Source organism: Odocoileus virginianus, chromosome 7, assembly GCF_023699985.2.
Source record: "Odocoileus virginianus isolate 20LAN1187 ecotype Illinois chromosome 7, Ovbor_1.2, whole genome shotgun sequence".
In the NCBI taxonomy this organism is placed as follows: domain Eukaryota; kingdom Metazoa; phylum Chordata; class Mammalia; order Artiodactyla; family Cervidae; genus Odocoileus; species Odocoileus virginianus.
The window spans coordinates 28,373,096-28,393,969 of record NC_069680.1 but is presented as its reverse complement, the minus strand read 5'-3'; the positions used below and the strand labels follow the sequence as shown (position 1 = coordinate 28,393,969).

At 47.9% G+C, this 20,874-nt stretch overlaps 2 protein-coding genes across 4 annotated transcripts in view; one reads left to right on the top strand and one right to left on the bottom strand.

Annotated features, from left to right (window-relative positions):
- Nucleotides 1-15,881, top strand: part of INSYN2A (inhibitory synaptic factor 2A) — a 63,188-nt gene extending 47,307 nt beyond the window's left edge. For both annotated transcript variants that reach the window (XM_070470417.1, XM_020885156.2), the window contains one exon: nt 13,253-15,881. In XM_070470417.1, the coding sequence (XP_070326518.1) occupies nt 13,253-13,436 (184 nt within the window). In that variant the 3' untranslated portion in view covers nt 13,437-15,881. The remainder of the gene's footprint in view (nt 1-13,252) is intronic.
- Nucleotides 1-20,874, bottom strand: part of DOCK1 (dedicator of cytokinesis 1) — a 545,853-nt gene that overhangs the window by 313,677 nt on the left and 211,302 nt on the right. The window lies entirely within an intron of this gene.

The window sequence follows — 20,874 nt, the reverse complement described above, 5'->3', positions numbered from 1 at the left end:
CCCACGCCAGCCACGCCACCCACCCATCAGCTCCCTAAGCATCCCAGGAGAGATGGGACTAGAGAAAAACTGGACGTTTAGCTCTCTCTGTGGGGAAAGTATTTTAAAATGCCCCATTAGCACGTGTGCACGCATGCTCAGTTGCTCAGTTGTGTCTGACTCTCCGGGACCCCATGGACAGTAGACCGTCCAGCTCCCCTGTCCATGGAATTCTCCAGGCAAGGATACTAGAGTGGGCTGTCGTTTCCTACTCCAGGGAATCTTCCCGACCCAGAAACTGAACCCACGTCTCTTGAGTCTCCAGCACTGGCAGGCAGATTCTTTACCACTGAGCCAGCAGGGAGGCCCAACAGAGTGATCAGCAAAAACAAAATTTCCCGACACCCAAACTTCTGCTGCAAAGGGAAGTTACTCTGAAGGCTGGTAACATTTCAGCTGGACTCCCACTGCCCCACAAAAGCAGTCTTCCTGCTGCAAATTCAAACAGGCATCTCCATATTATTACTAAGTTGGACACAGATACTCATCAAACTGTTTCCCAATTTTCCTATCACATTATAGAGGATATAACTTAAAATTATAACCCTAAAATTGAACAGTTACTCTCGACATGGGTTATTGATATCAGCAAGAGTCTTCTGAGCACTAGAGATGATAAGAGGAGAAAGCTCACTTCTGGTCCACTAATTGGAACACCCGTCAAAAAGGAAATCATAAGCATGTTGTTTGAATTTGAATCATAAAAATTGGGGTCTCACATTTAAAGTTATGTCAGTTTTTTGAGGTGAGGACCAGATGTCTTCTGTGCCTGTGGTCACCCCGGCTAGACTTCCACACCCGGCTAGACTTCCATCACCTCGGCTAGACTTCCGAGGTATCCGCCATGAACCACACCCGCTTCCCTGCAGTGGAACATGGTCTTGAGACAGCATCTGAGTTCAGGAGCCTTCTGGATGTCGATCCGCCCCTCCGTTTGTCACACTCAGTACTTTGTAGCAGCCTCCTCTTTCCGGAGCATCTCACCCACAGAAATAATTCCCTCTTGCCTCCAGTGTATTTCAATGGTTTATGTAACACTCAGATAAATCACATCATTTCGATGGTGAGAACAAACAGCATACGCAGATCCAAGCCCAGCATCCTCTTGGTGAGCGCACAGCTGGAGAAGTGAGGACAGAGGGTCGGGGATCAAAGACAGAGAAGCCTCTTTGCCAGGAGCATCCAGCCCCAGGTGGGCGGTGACACTGTCCCGGGAGGCAGAGTGGTGGCGGCTCATCCAGTTCTTGTATTGCCATAGAGCACCAAAGACAGATACAAGAGTGGTAACCAGCAGCTGCTGACACACCCAGATAGATAGGAACCTTCCCTCACGGTTCTCTTTTGCCAAAAAAAGCATGGCGATTGTGGAACAAGGGGGGATTCAGCCAGATGATATCCTCGTATTCATCAGTCCTGTGACTCAATCCTCAAATGTCAAGTGCTTCCTGAAGAATCCAGAAAGGCATCCAGAACTCAATGGGGCAGAAGGACTCACCTGCCCAGGTGACCTTGCTGCACTGCAGTTGGGCAGGCAAACATCTCAGAGGTGAGCCAGAGGAAGTGTCCAGGTTGCAAAGGCTTTAAGAAAGAAGTGCCTCTTTTCTCATGGAAGAAACTGCATCGGCCCCTCCATCAATTCCGGCAAGTACCTCTGTAGAGACAAGGTCATCGGGAGGGGGCAGATTCCAGCTCAGAGTCTCTGCAGTTGGCTCCATGCCTGGCTCCGGCTGCCAGGTCCTCAGCTTCCAGGGCCTGCACCCTAGGCTTCAGGAACGCTCTAGGAGCCCCCAGACCACCATCTGTGCTGCTCTTCCGGGTCCTTCCCATAGGATGCCTGCAGCATCTCCGGGCTGGATAGGTGAAAGGAGCTTCAAAATGAAGACCTCCTCAAACGCCAGAGCCTGTGGTTGTCCCGGAGCCCGGGTGAACACGAGGGCCCTCACAGCTGCCAGTCTCTCCATGGTGCAATTTGTCACACCTGCGTGCTGGCAGGCCCAGAGCCCTGGAGGTCAATGAATTTGACCCCGCCTGTCTTGCATTTACACATTGCTTTTCACCCGAAAACCAATTACTCTCTCCGAGCCATGTAAGAATCCACTGTGTTGCCAGTAACACTTGGCCCAGAGACACGCAAAGGGGGTCGTGTCCAAGACGCGGCCGCCTGCCTGCATATTCAGCAACACAGCCCTTGAATAAATGCGTGCCTCTGCCAGGGATACGTATTTCTCTGTAAAACAGCAAGTCTGCCGTGGAAATATACAGGACACGGAGGGGGAAAAAAGTCAAAGCGACAAAAGATCTTGAAGCAATTTCGGGGAAAGGGGGCCACCAGGAACACAAGCGGAAGGTTGGAGACGTCGACCTTCCTGGGAGGAGAGTCTAGATAGGGGGGCAAGAGGTTAGGGCTCAGCTGCCATCCCCAGTCTTTGGAGGGTGTCCATTAGAGCTCTAAGTCCTGTAGGATTTCGGGAAGGGGTCAGGTAGGTCCTTCCTAGCTCTGAAATCCCGTGAGTCGGTGATCTACAATGATGAAATGGATGGATCTGGGAGCCTCAACAGAAAGTATGCTGTTTACTCGCTCAGCCGTGTCCGACTCTTTGACACCCCATGGAATGTAGGCCACCAGGCTCCTCTGTCCATGGGATTTCCCAGGCAAGAATACTGGAGTGGGGTGCCATTTCCTTCTCCAGGGGATCTTCCCCTGGAAGATCCAGGGATCAAACCAGCATCTCCTACATTGCAGGCAGATTCTTTACCAATGAGCCACCTGGGAAATCCAACAGAAAGTCTACTTGGAGATAAAAGTCTGGGCATTCACAGGCATTTCTCAACTGAAAACATCCATTCCTATACTGGCAAATCAATTTACATAGAGCCAAACCTCCATCCTTGGGCAATGGGTTTGTTCCGCTTTCTAGATGCTGAAACCCAAGCCTCCAAAGTGACATCTTCCATCTCAGGGAATTTGGAGGTGGTTAGCAAGACAACATTTTTTTTTTCCCCTCTAAAATGACATTTCTTCCATTGTGATCTGGACCAATTGTGAAATTCTAATTGAAGACCATCTCAGCATGAAACAAGATAACAAGAGATACAAGTTTTAGTTTTCAGTAGTAAAACTTTTTCTGACTTATCATCCATATTCCCTGTCAAAATAGGCTGTAATTATTTCAGAAAATGTTTGAAGGATAAATTACTAATATAATTTTTGCTCATAAGCAGGAGAAATGCTTTGTACCCACCCTATCTTGGTAAGTCTCTTGTCAGACTAATCTGATGAGTCATGCTAACTGATGACTCATCCTTTGTTCAGATTTTGTTTCAAAAAGGAACAATGCAACATACCATTTTCCCTGCTTAACTGAAGTGGTAAATTCGTAAAATAACACCACAACAAAATGGCCTGAATTCAAATGTGTGCATTGTGATGAGGAGAGCCTCTGCTAGCCTCAATTCAAAGGCTTTGGGGGAATGAAAGCGAGATTTAAAAGATAATGATGATGATGATTCAGATTAATTAAGTAGAAGCTTTACCAGAATTTCAAATCTTCCTGTAAAGTGTTAGAATTCCTACCATCAATACCTTCTGGAGGAGGCTGCCCACACCTGCTTCCTGTCTGTATCCTCAGGGCCACTGCACAGCTGACCTCGAGTGACACTATTAATTATGCAGTGAATTCCTGGGCCTACTCAGCACCCAAAGGGAAGGAAACGCTGCTGATCTGCGGATCACTTTGTTTTCAGCACCCCAGAGGGAGACTGCTTGCAGGATGCTCTGATGTCTATATCATATTTTCATCTTTTGATATGAGCCATTGATGGTCAAGCATAGACAAAATTTCAAACACCATTTTGATAAAATACTCGAGTCCCTTCCATTCAATGTCTGTATGCATTTCTTCAGCAAGCATTTTTCATGGAACTCCCAGGAAATGACGGGCTTGGCCCCGGACAACAGGAGACTGGAGGAATTGGTGAGCCAGCTGAAGACGACCCCACAGAACCCCTACCATAAGAGCCCTCTAACAATAGAGCGGTGACGGTAGGGAACCTCGTGTTCCAAAGGCGAGAGCCACGGACACAGTGAGGAAAGGCAGAGGACGGGGAGCCGACGGAAACCAGGATGCTCCAGCGGGGATGGCGGACTCATAGGAGACAGGACCATCGTGGAGGGGTGCCACGTTAGAGCAGGTCTAGATGCTGGAACACCTCCCCCATCTCCCAAGCTAGAGGGTTAGAAACAACCAGAAGGATGCAGAGGGATGAACAGCCAGAGCATTTCCAAGGATGGAAGGGGAGGGCCTGCAGCTAGCACATAGCACTCATCCCTACAGCAGCTGGGGGACTTTGCAGCGCACTGCAACCTTTAATTGCTTATCAAAGAGGCTCCCAGATTCTGCAAGGTCTTTTCCAAAGAGACTGGAGGATTGCAGGAAAGACGAGAAAAATACTCTCATTTCATGAGACTGAAACAAGGATTTCACAGAATTAACGGTTTGCATTTTCTCAAATCATCAATGGAAATTCATTGCATCATCTGTAAGAACATAAAACAGAAGGCTGCAAAGATTCCACATAAAACGTGCCTGGAAATGTCACTGATCCCAGAGTGTTGCAAAAAGGGAGCTGGTGAGAGTGGCCCACCATCAGGGCAGTCAGCAGGACTGGACGTCTGGAGACTAATGAAGTCTTATTGTTAAGAGAGGTGATTGCATTTGTATGCAGAACTGGGGCCAGTGCTGGCCTGTCCAGAGCCCACTTGGAGTGGAATCTTTGCCGTCTTTGTCATTTAGTGATTATCTCTTAGTGAAAGTGGCTTCCCAGGCCTGCTTCAATTACCACCACTTGTGCATATTAAGTTCTTAAACAACATGAACTGATGTGGAGGAAATTAGCCTTTTGTCTAATACTTAGTGCTCTTGCCTAGAATTTACAGTGAGTGATGGGGCAAGAAGAGATGACAGAAAAGATATCCCTGGATAATATAATACCTTAGGTGATGTTGCTCTGATGTAAGGAAATATGTTTTAATAAAGTAAATTAAAAGTGAGAGAAAAAAATGATTTAATAGACCTCAAAATTCTCCCTGAAAATTCCCCAAACCAGTAATCCAAGCTTTGTCTGTTCTGTTAGAATTCTATTTCTTTTTCCCCAGTATGTAAGGATTAGGTTTGAGTATCTTTAGTGACATTTTACTAACCTTTAGTATCAAAAATTCTAATGTGTAACTGATTACAGCTGTAAAATTGAAAACTGATTACTCATCTCAACATATTATTTGTAAAGCAATTAGTTAAAATGTATTCATCAGGGAAAGGCTAATTATACTGACAGCCCTCCTCTTAAGACCCTCAAAAGTCAAAATTAATGAGGTAGTCATCTATGTCCAAAACAGTGTGAAGGGGTTACATTGTTAGTGTCATGAGCAAGTCATTGTAATTCATTTTTCAGATGACCATGGAAATTTTCCTTCGGGGTAGATATAGCATCCAGTGCTTAAAGCAATGAATGTGTAAAGTTCCTGGGTGACTCAATGACAAGAGAAACCATCTAGAGTTTGCAGGGGTCCCTCAGTTGATACTTCTCCCCCATCAGCTTCCCTGAAGGTACTGGTCCCATAGACATCACATCTCTGGAGAGGCAGTGGGGAGCCCGGGGCTTCAGGCTGGTGACTGGTGACACCATAGGACATGCACCAGAAGCTAATGTTCTTCTGGTCTATCTGCTGAGAGCTGTCACTGGTCCATATCTTGGCTCTCTCTGCTCATGTCAGAATATGGGGAGCTCCTGAGAGCATCTTCAACTCAGGAGGCTTAGAGGAACTGGGTTGCTTTGCACGTTAGCTCAGGCACTGTGACCCCAAGAAGGCATTCTTCTCTGGGCAGCAGACTGTCCATCCTCAGGATCAGAACAGAAGACAAGGTGAAGGCCAAGATCTCGACCGACCCGATTCAGGTCACCTGGCTGGGCGCGTCAGCCCTGGCACCTGCAGGACTCAGTGCAAATGATTTTGAAGAGTCCTGTGTTCTCTCCTTTTAACTGCCGTTACAATCCATGTCCTGCCCAAAGATGTTTGTTCCTTTTTTTTAATTAAAAATGTGTGCTCTTTGTTGAGGCCAGGAACAGCAGCAAATTGGCAGTCCACATTTAATAATTATCCACCCCTTCTAAATATAATCTCTGATCTTGATGACTTGCTAGGAGTGTGGCCTCAGTTACGCTTGATACCACTCTTGTTAATGATCTGGCCCCTTTCTTACCCAAGAAATGATTATGAGTGGAGGTTACAAACAGGATTTAGCCTTTCAGCTTTGACCTCTCTGTGGCTCGAAATGATGGGAGGCTCAAACACAGTTCCGTCATCCCTGTGCGCCTGGCCAGTCCTCAGATTTGAGCACTCTGATGCAGCATGGGTGTAGATCAGTCTTTCTACTCCAGAGGAAGTCACAGGTAAGATAGCAATGGTGGAGCCTCAGTCAAGCCTAAAAGAAATGACTGTTCTCCTGCGTGGGCAGGACACAGAGCAAGATGTATTCAGAAAGCTCACTGTCCAACTATAATTTTAGCTATTTCAGAGTATAATGTATAGTTAGAATAACCGGCTAATGTTTTGCTTTTTATGACCATAATTTCTTTGCCATAGGATATCATGAAAAGGGGATAGATCTTATAGTTCGGGTAAGAATATTATTGAATACCCATTTATTTCTGGTATTTTAAACCTTACAGTGATTCTGCAAGCTTTTATCATGCACCTACTGTATGCAAGAGTGGTGGCAGAAGAGGTTCGTTATAATGAATCATGTCTATATTCATAGTCTTAATACTGGAAACGGTCAGAATGAGATCCATATACATGTAACAGGTATATAGCATATGGGCACATTCTGTGTACATATGTTCACTTTCTAAAGATTATTTTTTGACGTAGACCATTTTAAAGTATTGTTACAATATTGCTTCCATTTTACGTTTTGCTGTTTTTGACCCAAGAGGAACATGGGATGGATCCTAGCTCCCCGACCAGGGGTCAAACCCACATCGCCTGCATTGGAAGGTGAAATATTCACCACTGAACTGGCAGGGAAGTCCCCGTATGTCCATTTTTAATGGATATTATAACTAGGAAACAAAGCATAGCATTCTGCTGAGAATGGAAGTGATGGGATATAGGTTTAGGTCATCAGTCTATTTCAGTAAACCAAGATTCTGTGCTGAGCCTGTCATAGTATTAAAGGCACCACAGACAACGCTGAAGTCAACACGGCCTATCCCTCAATGAATTCATGGAACTGAGAAAAGGAGCTACGATCCAACATGAGCCAGAAGTGCTCTGGTGAACATGTGTAGAGACCCCCAGAAGTTGGTCCAGAGGGGTCTGGACAGGACAGGGAGGGGGCAGGTCTATGTGATGGGTCCAGAACATCCATGGAAGGAAGCAGCAACAGTGACCCAGGTGGACAGGATGAACAGTTACGGAGTTTCAGGTCTCCCTAAGGTGGCTCAGGCACTTGGAAATCGGGCTAGGCTGGGGGAGAGGTGGAGAGAACACACACCGGATGGCTGTTTCTGCGGCCAAAGTGAAAACAGCTGAAGGTCTGCGGGGGCAGAGGAGGTCCCTGGAGCTTGCTGAGAGGCAGCTGCCCCGGACCCAGCAGATGGGAGCGGGCGGGAAGGGCACGTCCAGCCAGACCCCAAGGTGCCCAGCTCGCCAGCTGAGTCTGGGAAGGACGGAGCAGCAGGCCGGGGAAACAATGTGATTCTGGACATGCTGGCTGGATGGGAACCGCCCGGAGTCACATGGAGATGTGTCCTGGGAGGATGGCGGTCTTGGGTCCTGAAGGCACAGCCGGGGTCATGTATGTAAACCAGTGCCCAGAAGTGAAAAGTGACCTGCCTGCTCCACCTGGCCTGCAAGGGGGAGCGCCTGACCTTCAGCTTCCTCTGAACAACGCCGTGTCCTCTGTGGTGCTATCAGACTTGATGTATCATGTTCTGGGGACGCTGACTGTCCCACCCAGACCCACTGATTACAGCCTTCCCAACACTCCAGCGAGCTGGCTGCCCTGGGCTTGCCCAGTTTCCATGCACATTCGGTGGCTCCAAGGAGCCCCCGGCGGTAGGGGCACCTCCACCGTCACATCCCAGCCCTGGAAGCTCCAGTCCCCGAGGGTGGGACCATGTATCCACAGTGGCAGACCGTGAATCAGTCAGAGCCACATGGAGCCCCGGCGACTCGGTGATCTGATGCAAAGAGAAAGAAAAACGGAGGCCTCTGCTCCGCAGCCCAACGAGCCCTGCTGACACTGTCAAGGTTGGAGAAGTCAGAGATCTCAGACTTTTTTCCAGTGCAGGATACACACAAGTGCCTGGGAGCCAAACTCGCCTGCTCTTGACTCTTCATGGCTACCCCCAGGGGGGCTGGAGAGAAGGATGCTCTATGCCCATTTCCCCTTAAATTAACTCAAGGGGCAGGCAGCAGCTTGCTTAGGCAGCTGTGCAGCGCTCGGGTATTTACAGGAGTAGCAGACACCAGAGCCTCTGCGGAGAGGCCAGGACCACACTCCACTGCAGAACCGCGTGACGTCGCGGGGAGAAGCGTTCCTACAAGCCTGGCAGAGACTCCAGGAGGACAATAAAACCCAGGCCAGCAGCCAGAGCAGCGGAAGCCCGGAGCAGACTCCTATTTCCTTGGAAATGGACAGAGTGATAATTCTGTCAGTGAAGTCCCTATACGTAAAACTTCCACTTTCAAGAGAAAAAGACTAACCAAAGACATGAGGTGTGTGTCCCGTGGCTTTAATCATACATCCCAGGGAGTCCTGTAGACACGGCCATCGGCTTTCGTGGGCACGTCGGACAGCACGGCTTCACTGCCCACTCAGCTCTCAGCGTGCACGTTCGGCTGGATGGATGCAGGCAAGGAAAAGAGAGATATAAAAGGTAAACACTAACAGACCCCAGGGGTTCATATCCTGTAAACAGTCCAGGGACCGCTCCTGGATCACCCAGCACAATCTGCAGGCTGCCTTTGAACTCAGGACCAAAGGAGAGAACACCCAGGTTAGGAGCGGCTGGCCTGGCTCCAGCCCCTTCACGTTCTGGCTCAGAAAGTCCCGAGTGAGGACTTCTAGACTGCTTATCCTCTGGAGGCATGAGGGTTCAGCCTGCTGTGTGCATCCATGCAACAGCCCATCACAGACCCCAGATCTCACCTGCGGGGGTCGGGTGGCACCACCAGCAACTTCCCACCTCATGTGTGGCTGGATCCCGAGACCCCAGAGGTGGCAGGAAGCTGTGTAAACCCCCCACGGAGTCCTAAGAAATGAGGAGAGCCCCAGAGGTCAGACTGGAACACTAACACCCTCGTCTGCCTGGGGGATGTGTAACTGGGGCGGCATGTCCCACCCCATGGTGGATGCACATCAGCCTTGATGGAGCTTAGATGCAACATCCTGCAGAAAGCCACACCAGGGCCTATAGCCCACAGGGCAAGTGGGAAGGGACTCAATAGACACTTCCAGGATCTCCTTCGCAGAGCACAGCTGACCACTGGTCAGCGTACCCTCAGACCCCACTCATCCTAAGATCTCACTACAGACCCTTCCAGAAAAGAGAACTTCAGGAGTGGAAGTGGAGGTGGCAAGCTCTGAACAGATCCTGGTGTGCGATCTGCAACAGAAGTTTCAGAATCTTCTTCAATTAGGTTCTGATGGAAGGGAGCCTGGCCAGATTCCACTGGGAGAGGACTCCAGCGCCACGGCCTGGGGGAGAAGCCCTGGTTATCTTTACGAGCAGGGGGCTCCACGGGGGGAAGAGCCAGGGGGCACCTCCAATATCATCGACCAAGACAGAGCAGCCCAGGGCAACTGGGATGAAAGCTGCTACGGGATTTGTCTTTTAAGGCTCATGTGTTAATTCAGTAAACATCACACAGGCGACTGTTGCGGTTCAGGCCCTGCTGTAGGTGCTGGGGGCAGAGACGGGCGGCATTCACCCGGGCACAGCAGCTCCGTTCAGGGGATGGAGACTAAATGATATGGAGCCAAATTCATAATCATGCGTCATCAGTAGAGGGAGCAGAGGGAGAAGAAAGGACGGCTCTGGGGGACCCTTCAGAAGGTGCTAGAAGGTCAGAAGGCCCTGTGTGTCTGGGGACAGAGGGGTGAGGAGTGGCAGCCACCCCCGAGCCAGGGCACGTGCCCCAGGCCGGGGAGAAAGTAACACGGTGACGGCGCCCCCAAACACCGGCTCCTGGACAGTCTCGGCCTCCACAACCACCACTCACACAGGCAGCGTCCTTCTGATCAGGGTCCAGAACCAAAGTGAGGGCCATTGCCCCTCCAGCAGGTGGTGCCCCCATCCCCACCCCCCAGGCCCCCACCGGCCCGCTCACTACATTAAACAGGGAGGCATGCACACAGAAGGAGGCGTCCCGGGCACAGAATCCAAGTGCCCTAGAATGCCCACCGCTGGCTTCCGTCCAAGTCCTCTGAGTGAACCGGAGCAGCAGGTGCGGCTTTATCCTGGCCATTTGGCCGCTAAGACCGAAGGGACCTTTTGCTCTGTGTCAGCTAGAGTCAGCCAGACGATTAACCTTCGGCCACCGCCCTGTCCAGCCAGCTGTCTGCTCCTGACTTGAGGCCGGTGACTCGGTGAGCTCCCTCCTAAACGAGAAAAGCCCCCCCTGGACTGAGCCCTGCACACCGTTCCAACTCGACAGCAGGGCATGGCGCTCCACGGTTTGCCTGGCGGGTGACCGAGCACCGCCCGACAAGTAGGTGCGCTGTCACCTGGGGAGACAGACGGGGAGGGAGGTGCCGGCTCAAGGTCACCTCGCTGCAGGGAACTCAAGGTCACTCCCTCCGCAAAGAAACCTGCTCTGGGCGGCAGCTTCGCGGTCACCGGGGACTACAGATAGGAATCAACTGACAGATGAAGTCGAGTCATCTTGTTAACAAGAACTCAGATTAGATTATGCTGTGATTACATGGTTCTGCGGTGTGATAAATTGGTTAATAACAGGATTCCCACTGTAGATGCTTAATGGGAATTCAATAATTACAGGTACCAGAATGGTACTGTTGGCCCAGGAAATGCTAGCGCCCGCCCTCTGATCTAATAACACAAAACCTATCTGGACCTATTGAGATGGTTATGATCTGGAGAACATGCCTTCAGCACTAAACCTTGACAAATACTAGCCTTGACAAAACGACTCTTTTGTGCCTACGCTACCATATTGGATACCATAATAGCTTATAGACTCAATAGCAAGGACCTTGTTTTCTTTGTTAAATGTCCAAGTTGAAGAACACTTTCATAGGTTGCTGCCATTATACAATTAGTGACCAAACAGATGATAAGGAGAAAATATCTGAATCGCATCTAATAGTTTAGGAAACTTTTATTTTTCAAGGGAGACGGTGCAGGGGGGATCCTTATCCTTTTTCAGTGAGATATCAGGGCAGTCATTATTATACCCCTTCAAGTGAGCGGAACTGAACCTTAAAGAGGTGAAGGCGTTTACCTGAGCTCCCCTGCAGCAGCAAACAGGAAAGCCATGACGGAAATCCTTGTTCTTCCCACTGCAACGATAGCCAAGGCTCCTGTTTCACAAAGGCAGCGCGTCCTGAGGTTTGCACTTTCACAGCTGTCCCCAAGAGGAACCAAACCTCCATCAACCCCTGTTCTAGACTAGCAGGTCACGAGTTCACAGGGTTTTATTCTCTTTCCTATAAACTGCAGTATAATGCAAAGAGGCCATTTGAAATGAAGGGGAAAAAATCATTGTTTTGGGAGCAGAGAGAAAACTAGTCATAAACTTCTCTGATGGTATTTTTAATTTTTCACTAATACAGTCTTTGATGCTAAGAAAAATGGAACAGTGGATTTAAAGCATAAAACGGTCCATTAGATGGGTCTTGAACTTGTTTTTAAAGCTCCAGATAATACAGCTTTGCTGTTTTGTCTTTCCAAAATGTCAAAATGTGGCTAGGATTAATGGTTCTCTAAATCAATAGAATATCATGTTTATAAATGGTTTACGGTTCCACTGGATATAAAATGTTATGAGCTCATGTATTATCATCACTGCTGGGCCTGTACTGAAATCTACTGACATTTCGATGGGCACCCAGATCAGACAGGGAAGGGGCACAGAGGGGAGGTCTCGGAGGTCTGGCTGACACAGCGCCCAGGCTCAAGTTAGGAGGGTTCAGGCGAGGGAAGCAGAAGCGGGCCGGGCCCTTCGCCCCCTGCCTGACCACGGAAGGGTGACACTCGAGCAGGGGGTCCCACCCAAAGTTAGGGGGTCCACAGTGGTCCCTTCCAAAGCCATGGAGACATGGGAGGACTCCAGGCAAGCTGCGGCGTTATTAGGAGAAATGTCGTAACAAACAGGATACACTTACAAATCCGCTTTAATCCTGTCCTTCTAATACAAACACTGTCAACTACTGGCGAATGCCCTTCCCTATGGCTACATGCACTTTATGCACTTTTTGCACTTTATGGCTTCAGCCGTGTAATTACAATTCTACGTTATTTTCACTGAATACTATGTTTTTGACAAAAAAAAAAAACTATCTTTGAGAACGACTGAGTGACATTCAATGGTGTTCACTTGATAAAACACACATTTTTGTATATTTGGGTTCTTGCCACTTTTTCAAGCAGATGAGATTTTGCAAAGGAGCCTAGAAGCCAAGGTCATGTCACTTAACAACAGTTTCAGGTGAGATGAATGGGTTACTCTGACCTTGTGAAAAGTTGCACAGAGCTTCCAAGCACCTGCTGCAAATGTACTAAGATGACCCCTAAACGCTGTATATCTTTGCTTAACTATTTATGCCATGAAGCACATGTATGCAGTTCATTGATAAGCAAAAAGGTTACTCACATGTCACATTTCGGGTTTCAACAGTCTATGCTTTCACACCAACTGTGTACACCAATAAAGCATCAGAGGTTTGCAATGAATGCTAAGTAAATTATTGTCAGAAGAAAGTGAGCTTTTTGGAGATAGCTCATAATGACTGAGAGCTCAAACATATTCTCGCCAATTGCTTAACGTTGAGCCATAAAATGACATCATGAGCATCATCGAAGTGATCATTCCGCGGGTAGGATGGCACCAAGTCTGCTGTCACTAAGAGAGCTCCTCAGACAGGAAACACTGAGCCACTAAATCCTTCCCTCTCTTTGTTTCTAGTGTGGAGCTAGATTTCAAGCAGCAGGAAGACAAACTCCAGCCAGTTCTGCGGAAACTTCATCCGTTCGAGGAAACTCAGGTCGCACCTTCGCCTTACACTCAGGAGACATACTCCTCAACTCCCAAGCAAAAATCCAAAACTGAATCTAAAAAGCACGGACGGTGGAAACTCTGGTTCCTTTAACACTCACGGTGTTTGGAGTCTGAAGGCCGTCTTGAAAACCCACTGGAGTTCAAAGTAAACCCTTTTCCAAAACAAATAGGATGGAGTGAAGGGCGGCTGGGCCGGGCGCCACCCAGTTCTCCCCCTGCTTACCAAAAAGGCCTTTGTGACAGATCAGCTCACAGAGGCAAGGGAGTGCAGGTCATACCTTGCCGGCTGTCTCTGCAGTTCGGGGATGTGGGATGTAAAATCGGAAACGAAACCTAACACAGTCAAAGGTGACACCTAAAATTTCTATGCCCCACCCCCCAGATTGGCAAGGATTAGGTTATCAACCTGCAGACCGGCAGGCTGTCACTCTGTAACACGGCGAAAACTCATAATTATTTTCAAGCCTTTATTTTTTTTAAATACTGAGAAGAAAAAGTAGCCCTTACGTTTGCAAAGGACTTCATTTTTACGTTTAATTTTGCAAATAAGCGGGGGGTGGGTGGGGGGGAGGGGGTGTGCGAGTGCAATTTTCAGCACATCAAATTCCAGAGAAAGCACAATTTTTTTCAAGTGGTCAGAGACCATGAATAATCTCTAAAATGTGACTATATGTATATTTGCCTTCATGTGCTGTAGCGCTAAGCCAAGTGACATCTCAGTGTCACACTGACACCTCAAATTCAGCATCTCCTTCATCTCCAGACCGGCAACATGCTTTCTGCTCCTTCTCCAAATGGCCAGCAGCAGCCAGGAGTCCCCCAAAGTCAGGACATGCTTTTAATCACTGCAAGTTGACAGGGTCAGCGCTATCAGACACTAAGCTTTCATAGATCTCATTTTTCAATCTTTTGGTACCCAAAGGCCAAATGATAAATCCTGGCAAGAATTTGAAAACACACATAGAAATACACAATGGATTATACAGTCACCGATAAATCACAGGCATTCTCTGCCACCAGAAAGTGTTTCTGTGGATCAATCTTTGAGACACTGTTCATCACGAAAGCCTAGCCAGATGTTTGATACCATTCGTTATGCTTCGTAACAGCTGGGGAAGTTCTGACCATCTCAAAGCGAAACCGTGTGCTTAGTTTAGCTGCTACCCACAAACCACCTTAATGTCACCAACATTTAACCTGCTAGTGAGCTGTACTAAATGACATTACCTAGGGGAAAGCTGTGAATCAAATGTTTTTAGGTCTTTTCTAAATGAATCGTGACACTTCGAGTTGTCTTTTGATTACACATTGCGATATAAATCTCAGTTCCTTTATTTTTTCACTCATTCCTTTGCACCTTTGCAGGTACCTTTTTATAGAAATAAAAAGCCCTACTCTATTAATGACTCTATCAAGTTTTGGCTTTTCACAATAGGAAGTAAGCTTCTTCTTTTGCCTTTTTTTGTTTGTTTGTTTTGGGGGGTACAACTTTAATTTTGAGTCGTTTGTGAACGCACAAGGAAACCGAGTCTCCTAGTCTCTGTCCAACCATTTCTTATCTAATCTCATGCTCACACGCACACCTTATTGATCAGATGCCATTAGAATGGTCAACCTTGGTAAAAGGATCCACCTGCATTTCTCAGATTGGAGCTATTTCTTGTCATGCATTTTCCTTCTGACTCAACAGCAAATCTATTTTTTGTTCTAAGTGTTCTGATTCTACAAGGACCTTAGTGGGCTTGAAAAAAAAAAAAGAATGACAGGAGTATCTCATGTAAGCTTTCTTTGGGGGTTACTCCAGCTATCTCGCAGATGTACGCTTTAATTAAAAGAAAAAAACATGCATCTTTTGTGGAATCGATATACGAGGATATGAATCCTTGAATATCACTTAATAGAATTGAGAAATATTTTTGTGCAAGGAGGAGACTGAGTTAAGTTGATCAAATACCACGAAGGAAGTGCAATTGTTCTGTGTAGAGATAAAATTTGGAAAAAAAATGTGTTTCATGTATTTTATACTGTTTTTAACTAAAGTTATAAAAACATGTTTGCAACAAGTTATCTCTCCTTGTGTTTTCAGAATCCCGAGTGTCTCAGTGAATTGAAATAAGGGTGTTAGCAGCTTTCTGCTTAGTGCCATAATTCTGTCTAAACAAGAGGACATCCTCGTAAACAAAGTAATATCACTGTCTGAAGCAGTCTAGACCAAAAAAAAAAAAAAAGAAAAAAAAAAACATTTTCAGAATCTAAAAGGAAACCGAAGATAAATGAATTCCTATCTAAAAATGAAAATATCTTCAGAATAGGAAAAAAATACTTTCAATCTCATTTCATGACTGCAACCTGTCACTCACAGGTGATGACTCTTCTCTTAGAAAGATTTAAGTAAAATCTTTGATACAAAACCAAGGTAAAAAGTACCGTGTTCCCTCATATGTAGATGTACACATGGCATTACGTATAGAGATTAAATTATTATACTTGTCACTAAGTTCTTTATTAATTTTTAAATAAAAAAAATCAAAGGTCATGTTTTGTGCGGCTATTAAACTTATTTCATAGTCTCAATAGTTTGGGGAAAGAGAAGCCATTCATCTAAGGAAATAATAATGAAGGAAGGGTATTCAGGCTGAAGAGAACGTCGCAGAGTCTTCAAAAGAGGAGAAGATTCATAGGGTGTGGGCCCTGCCTACAGCCTGGCCTGGCTGGGGCAGGGGCAGGGCTGGAATCCAGCTCAGACTCTGCTGACCAGGCCACACCCGCTGGCACAGGTCTCGGCTGCCAGGAGGACGTGATGGCTTTTGAGATCAACGGGCACCATGCACAGCAGGTCTGATTTTTGAAGAACCTCGGGGACAAGGACCTCACGGATATTTCCAGGGCAAATCCTACCATCCCCCGCCCTCCCCCAAGGCAGAGTCTACATCATCCATCCAGCAAGTCCCCGGCCCCAGAAACTGGCCGCCTCCTTCCTTTCGTCCTCCCTCCCTGGGATGGGACACCAGCGCCTCCATTGGGCTGAGCACCCTGCCTCTCCCATGAAGACCAGCCCCAGCCAACCTCCTCTCCCAAGGGAAAAGGTCCCCCTGGCAACCTAGGAGAGGAGAGCCACCTCCCGCTCTCACAGGCTCTGCAATAACAAAGTCCGCTGGCAAGGATGGGGCTGAGACAGAAGGCCCCCGCTGCCCTCACAAGTCCCTCTGGGCAAAGAAGGGGTCAGGAGTCAGGATGGAGTCAGGATGTGGAGGAAGACTCCATGCCTGGAGCGCCCGGGGAAATTCCAATCACACTCGACAATCGTCTGTGCGCCACACACTGCTCACACACGTGCTCACCCTGTGCTGCCTCACAGGTCCTCTCTTATAGATAACCAGATTCAAGACATTCTGCACACAGGTGCCCACCTGTCACGCTGCAAGTGTGTGACTAGCCTCCAAGGAGCAGTCCCAGGCCTCTGCATCTGGTCCTTCAGTCTCAGACGATCCCCCAAGCAGAGTATGACCAGGGAAATCAAGATGTGGGAAAACCTTGCTCTCTTGGAAAGGGCACAAGAAGTTGGCAGAAGTTTCCCTCATTCCACGAGTTTGCCGAGATGTCCATTGCCATGGAGACCTGAGGTGTGGCAGTCACAAGCGTCGTTGTTCACGGACCCACACCAGGCTGACTCCAATCTCAGATGGTAACAATGAGCATGCCTGGCAAAGCCATTCTTCTTGGGGTACCACCATGGGCAAGGCAGATCTGAGATACACCACGCTCAGTTCCAACAAAGAAGACGCACCATGCAATTCAAGTGCTTCCTTTGTGCTTCTCATTGAAGACAGCGAGAACAAATAATAAGAGACAGGCCATGAGCCTCTCCATTCCATGCTGTCTGTGAGGACACAACGTGTTTACAAATCCCACCACAGCTGGAATGGTTCTTCGGGAGCATTTTTATCAGCGAGTAAAATTTGACATGATTACATGTCACCTAAAGGTCACAGAAGCTGCCTTCCACACTGATATGTCTCCTTTTATCTAGAAAATCTCTTCATTGGCACACTTGGCAGGGGATAAGCGTGCAACCCATTTATTGGGCGGAAGAGAAGAGCGACCCGATTCAGAAACTGGCGCTAACTCCTCGTGCTATTGTGTGCAGTGTGCGTTCGACAGCTGAGAAGCTCAGGTGCAAGTGGTACACTGCCTTTTAAGTAACTCAGTAATTCACTTAAGATACGGTTTGGGATGAATATGCAAGAATCGCACAGCGTATTTTACCCAGGGAATGACGTGGTCTTGATTTCCTCGGCAACAAATCCGCAGTCAGAAACCAAGCTTGAAAAAATGAGGGCCACAGAAATATGAGAAAGGCAGGGGAACACTGCTGTAACAAATACCAAATGGGAACGAACTGATAAAGTCATCACCACTCACACGTGTACCCACGTCAGGATGACTTTCTGTGAGTCAGATGTCTTCCAAGTAGATTTATTAACAAACACACACGTTAGAGACACTTTTTGTAATACTCATATAGAAAAAGCAGATACTGTCCACTTGAAACTTTTGTATTGTTTTCTTCTGCAAAGCAAGGTTAAGATCAGCACTTTGTTAAAAGCACAATCATACGAAAAGTCCATTAGAACAGGTGTTGCAAAATGAACGCATGTGCGTGGGGACAGAAAGTCTTTGTGAGAAGTCTTGGTGATGATCTCGGTAAAGGGGCTGCATGCATGGGGAGACCACACCTCTTACAGCATTTTTTAAATGCAGAAGCATGTCAGGTCCTTGTAAATCATGCAGATGCAAAGAAAGCAGTGGGTTTTCACTAACAGCATCTTCCCTATCATTGGTGCTACTGTCACAAGGGAATACCGCACCCATCAACCACCCCTACAGCTGGCTCTTAGAGTGGAAACAAAAGAGCTTCCATCACTCAAGTCTAGGGAATGAGGAGGTTTGGTGGTCACAAGAGCAAGTGGTGAACGCAGGCAGAATTTTTCCCATTGCTAAGTCTACTTCTGTCAGTTTTCCAGGGGAATCTTTCTTTTGAAGAGGCCCACATTCTCATGTTAGTGAATTACTAATTTTCAGTCTTCTGCTGTGTATACAGGCCACAGAAAAAATCTTAAAAAGTCCTCACTCAATTACATTTTTAAAGGACCCATTAATGGAATGTAAACCTGATCATCTAAAAGCAGCAGCAGCGGCTCACGTCACAGGAGAAGGAACAGTCATGTGTATTTTCCTCTCTGCTCTCAACCCAGCGTATTTACAGCACTTATCCCAACACAGACACGGGCTGTGTTTGTCCGGGGGTCCCGTGTGAGGGTCAGGGTACCCATGTCACCCACCAGATAAGTAGTCGGGTCACCTGCCCACCAGACAGGAGCACCTGAGCCCCCAGGGCCCCTGCTCGGAGCCGAATACAGTGACGCTGTCAACCTAGAAACCTCTTCAAAGAGGAAGAGAAAAATCAAATCTGAAATCAGACAATGTAAAACTCAGCATCTCAACCCACTATTCTACAGCATCAGACAATCCTGGAATAAAGATAAAATGGCATCTTAAGTCTGTGGTCAGATACTGCAAGTCATCTGTGTTAGGGCCCGTGGTCAACAACCAAGCCATCCACAAGCCTAAACTTGCCAAATGGAGTTCCCTTTGTCAAAAAGGCATCCACTTAGTAGGATCACGGCGTATTTTTATCCTCTGCCTGAGATGCGTTCCAACAGCCCATTTCAAATACGAAGTGGAAAGGTATAAAATGAACTAAAACAAGTGATATGTAACCAACTGCATGGTGTTTATAAGATACCAGATACAGATAAAAGAAAAGGCTTACACTGTACATCACAGCTTAGCCAATAACATGTGAAGTCCCCCAGTTCTCAGCCCTATATATGAATGGATGGGGAAACTGCCAGGCCACAACAGCATCCCCAGCTGATGAATAATTCTGACCAAAACAGAGGTCAGACATCTACTCCTACTGTTGACAATATCATGAAATAAATCATTAAGTGAAGCACAGGTTTTTAAAACTTTTTAAATCACTTGAATTTTTTAGGTCCATCTTCAGCAATCATACAGAACAGGTGAGCTGATTCACGGTTATACCACTTCCATTCCAATGATGCAAAACAGCAGCGCAGACACGTTAAGTCCTGGAATCTCTGTGTCACACTGGGGATGTCAGGCCGACCCCAGGCATGCCGCTCGTTTCCCACTCTAGAGGGGGCCCTGATGAAGTCTTTTTGGCCCATCTTGTCAGGGTGATTTTCCCCCCAGCCCCAGATCCTCCTCTCATCTAAATTCCCAGAGCAGCAACAGTGACATTAAGAAGCCGCCGCACAAATCTGCACGGGAGCCGATGGACAGAGCAAGACCCAGCGCCGGGCAGGGCAGCCTTTCAGTCTCACCGCTCTGCGGCTGTCACCAAGCGGACTCACGGCCCTGACTCCCAGAGAGCTTCCTGAGCACCGCCAGGCGGAAATGGTGAGTGGCCTTTCTGCAAACATCGTGACGTTGTCACCACTCATCAAATAACTATAGGATATTCAGATTTGGGTGGGGTTTTTTTTTTTTTTTGAGAGTCCTTCCCTGACAGCTTAATTCATTTTGCTAACTGCTACTGCTAAGTCACTTCAATCGTGTCTGACTCTGTGCGACCCTATCCCTGAGATTCTCCAGGCAAGAACACTGGAGTGGGTTGCCATTTCCTTCTCCAATGCATAAAAGTGAAAAGTGAAAGTGAAGTTGCTCAGTCATGTCTGACTCTTCGAGACCCCATGGACTGCAGCCCACCAGGCTCCTCCGTCCATGGGATTTTCCAGGAAAGAGGACTGGAGTGGGGTGCCATTGCCTTTCTGGGCTCCTCGTACACACATTAGAGATGTGGGAACTGGGAAGAGTCAGGTTGGGACCTAAGTCCTGTTCCTGCTTCTGGAGACTTCTGCTGGAGACGGGCTGGGTAGGGGTGATGAGCCTCTGTGTGGGAAACATGCTCTACTCCATCCCCACCGTCCCCCCAACTGAGCCCTGAACTCCCCGCCAACCCGTGCCATAGGAGCAAGGCTGCAGCTAGGCCAGACAGAGCCTGGTCCTCGCTTCCTGGCCCCCCTGGTTGACACTGTAAGGGTTCTTCCCAGGAACCCCCGAGGATTCTGTAGACCACAGGCATCCCTCCAAGCCTTTCAGGAAAGCAGCTGCTGATCCACGGTCTGGCCCCTTCTACCTCCAGGACATCCTGGCATTTGGTCCACGGACACAACAGAAGGCAGCAAACAGCAAAGTGTTTACTTCTGTGGGCAGCTCCCCCGCCGAATAAGGATGTGGATCCAGGAGGAACACAGAGTCCTCCTGGGGACCTTCTGGTCCACCACTGAGATGAGGATCACAGGTCTCAGTCTTCCAGAAGAGACCAAAGAAAGCTAGCTCTGGCGCCAAACCAGGGCTCCCCAGGAGCCCTGCTGTGCCAGCTGTGGGTCTGGGGCCATTTCCCACCTCCCTGCAGGACATTTCTGCAGGGGTCTCTGCAC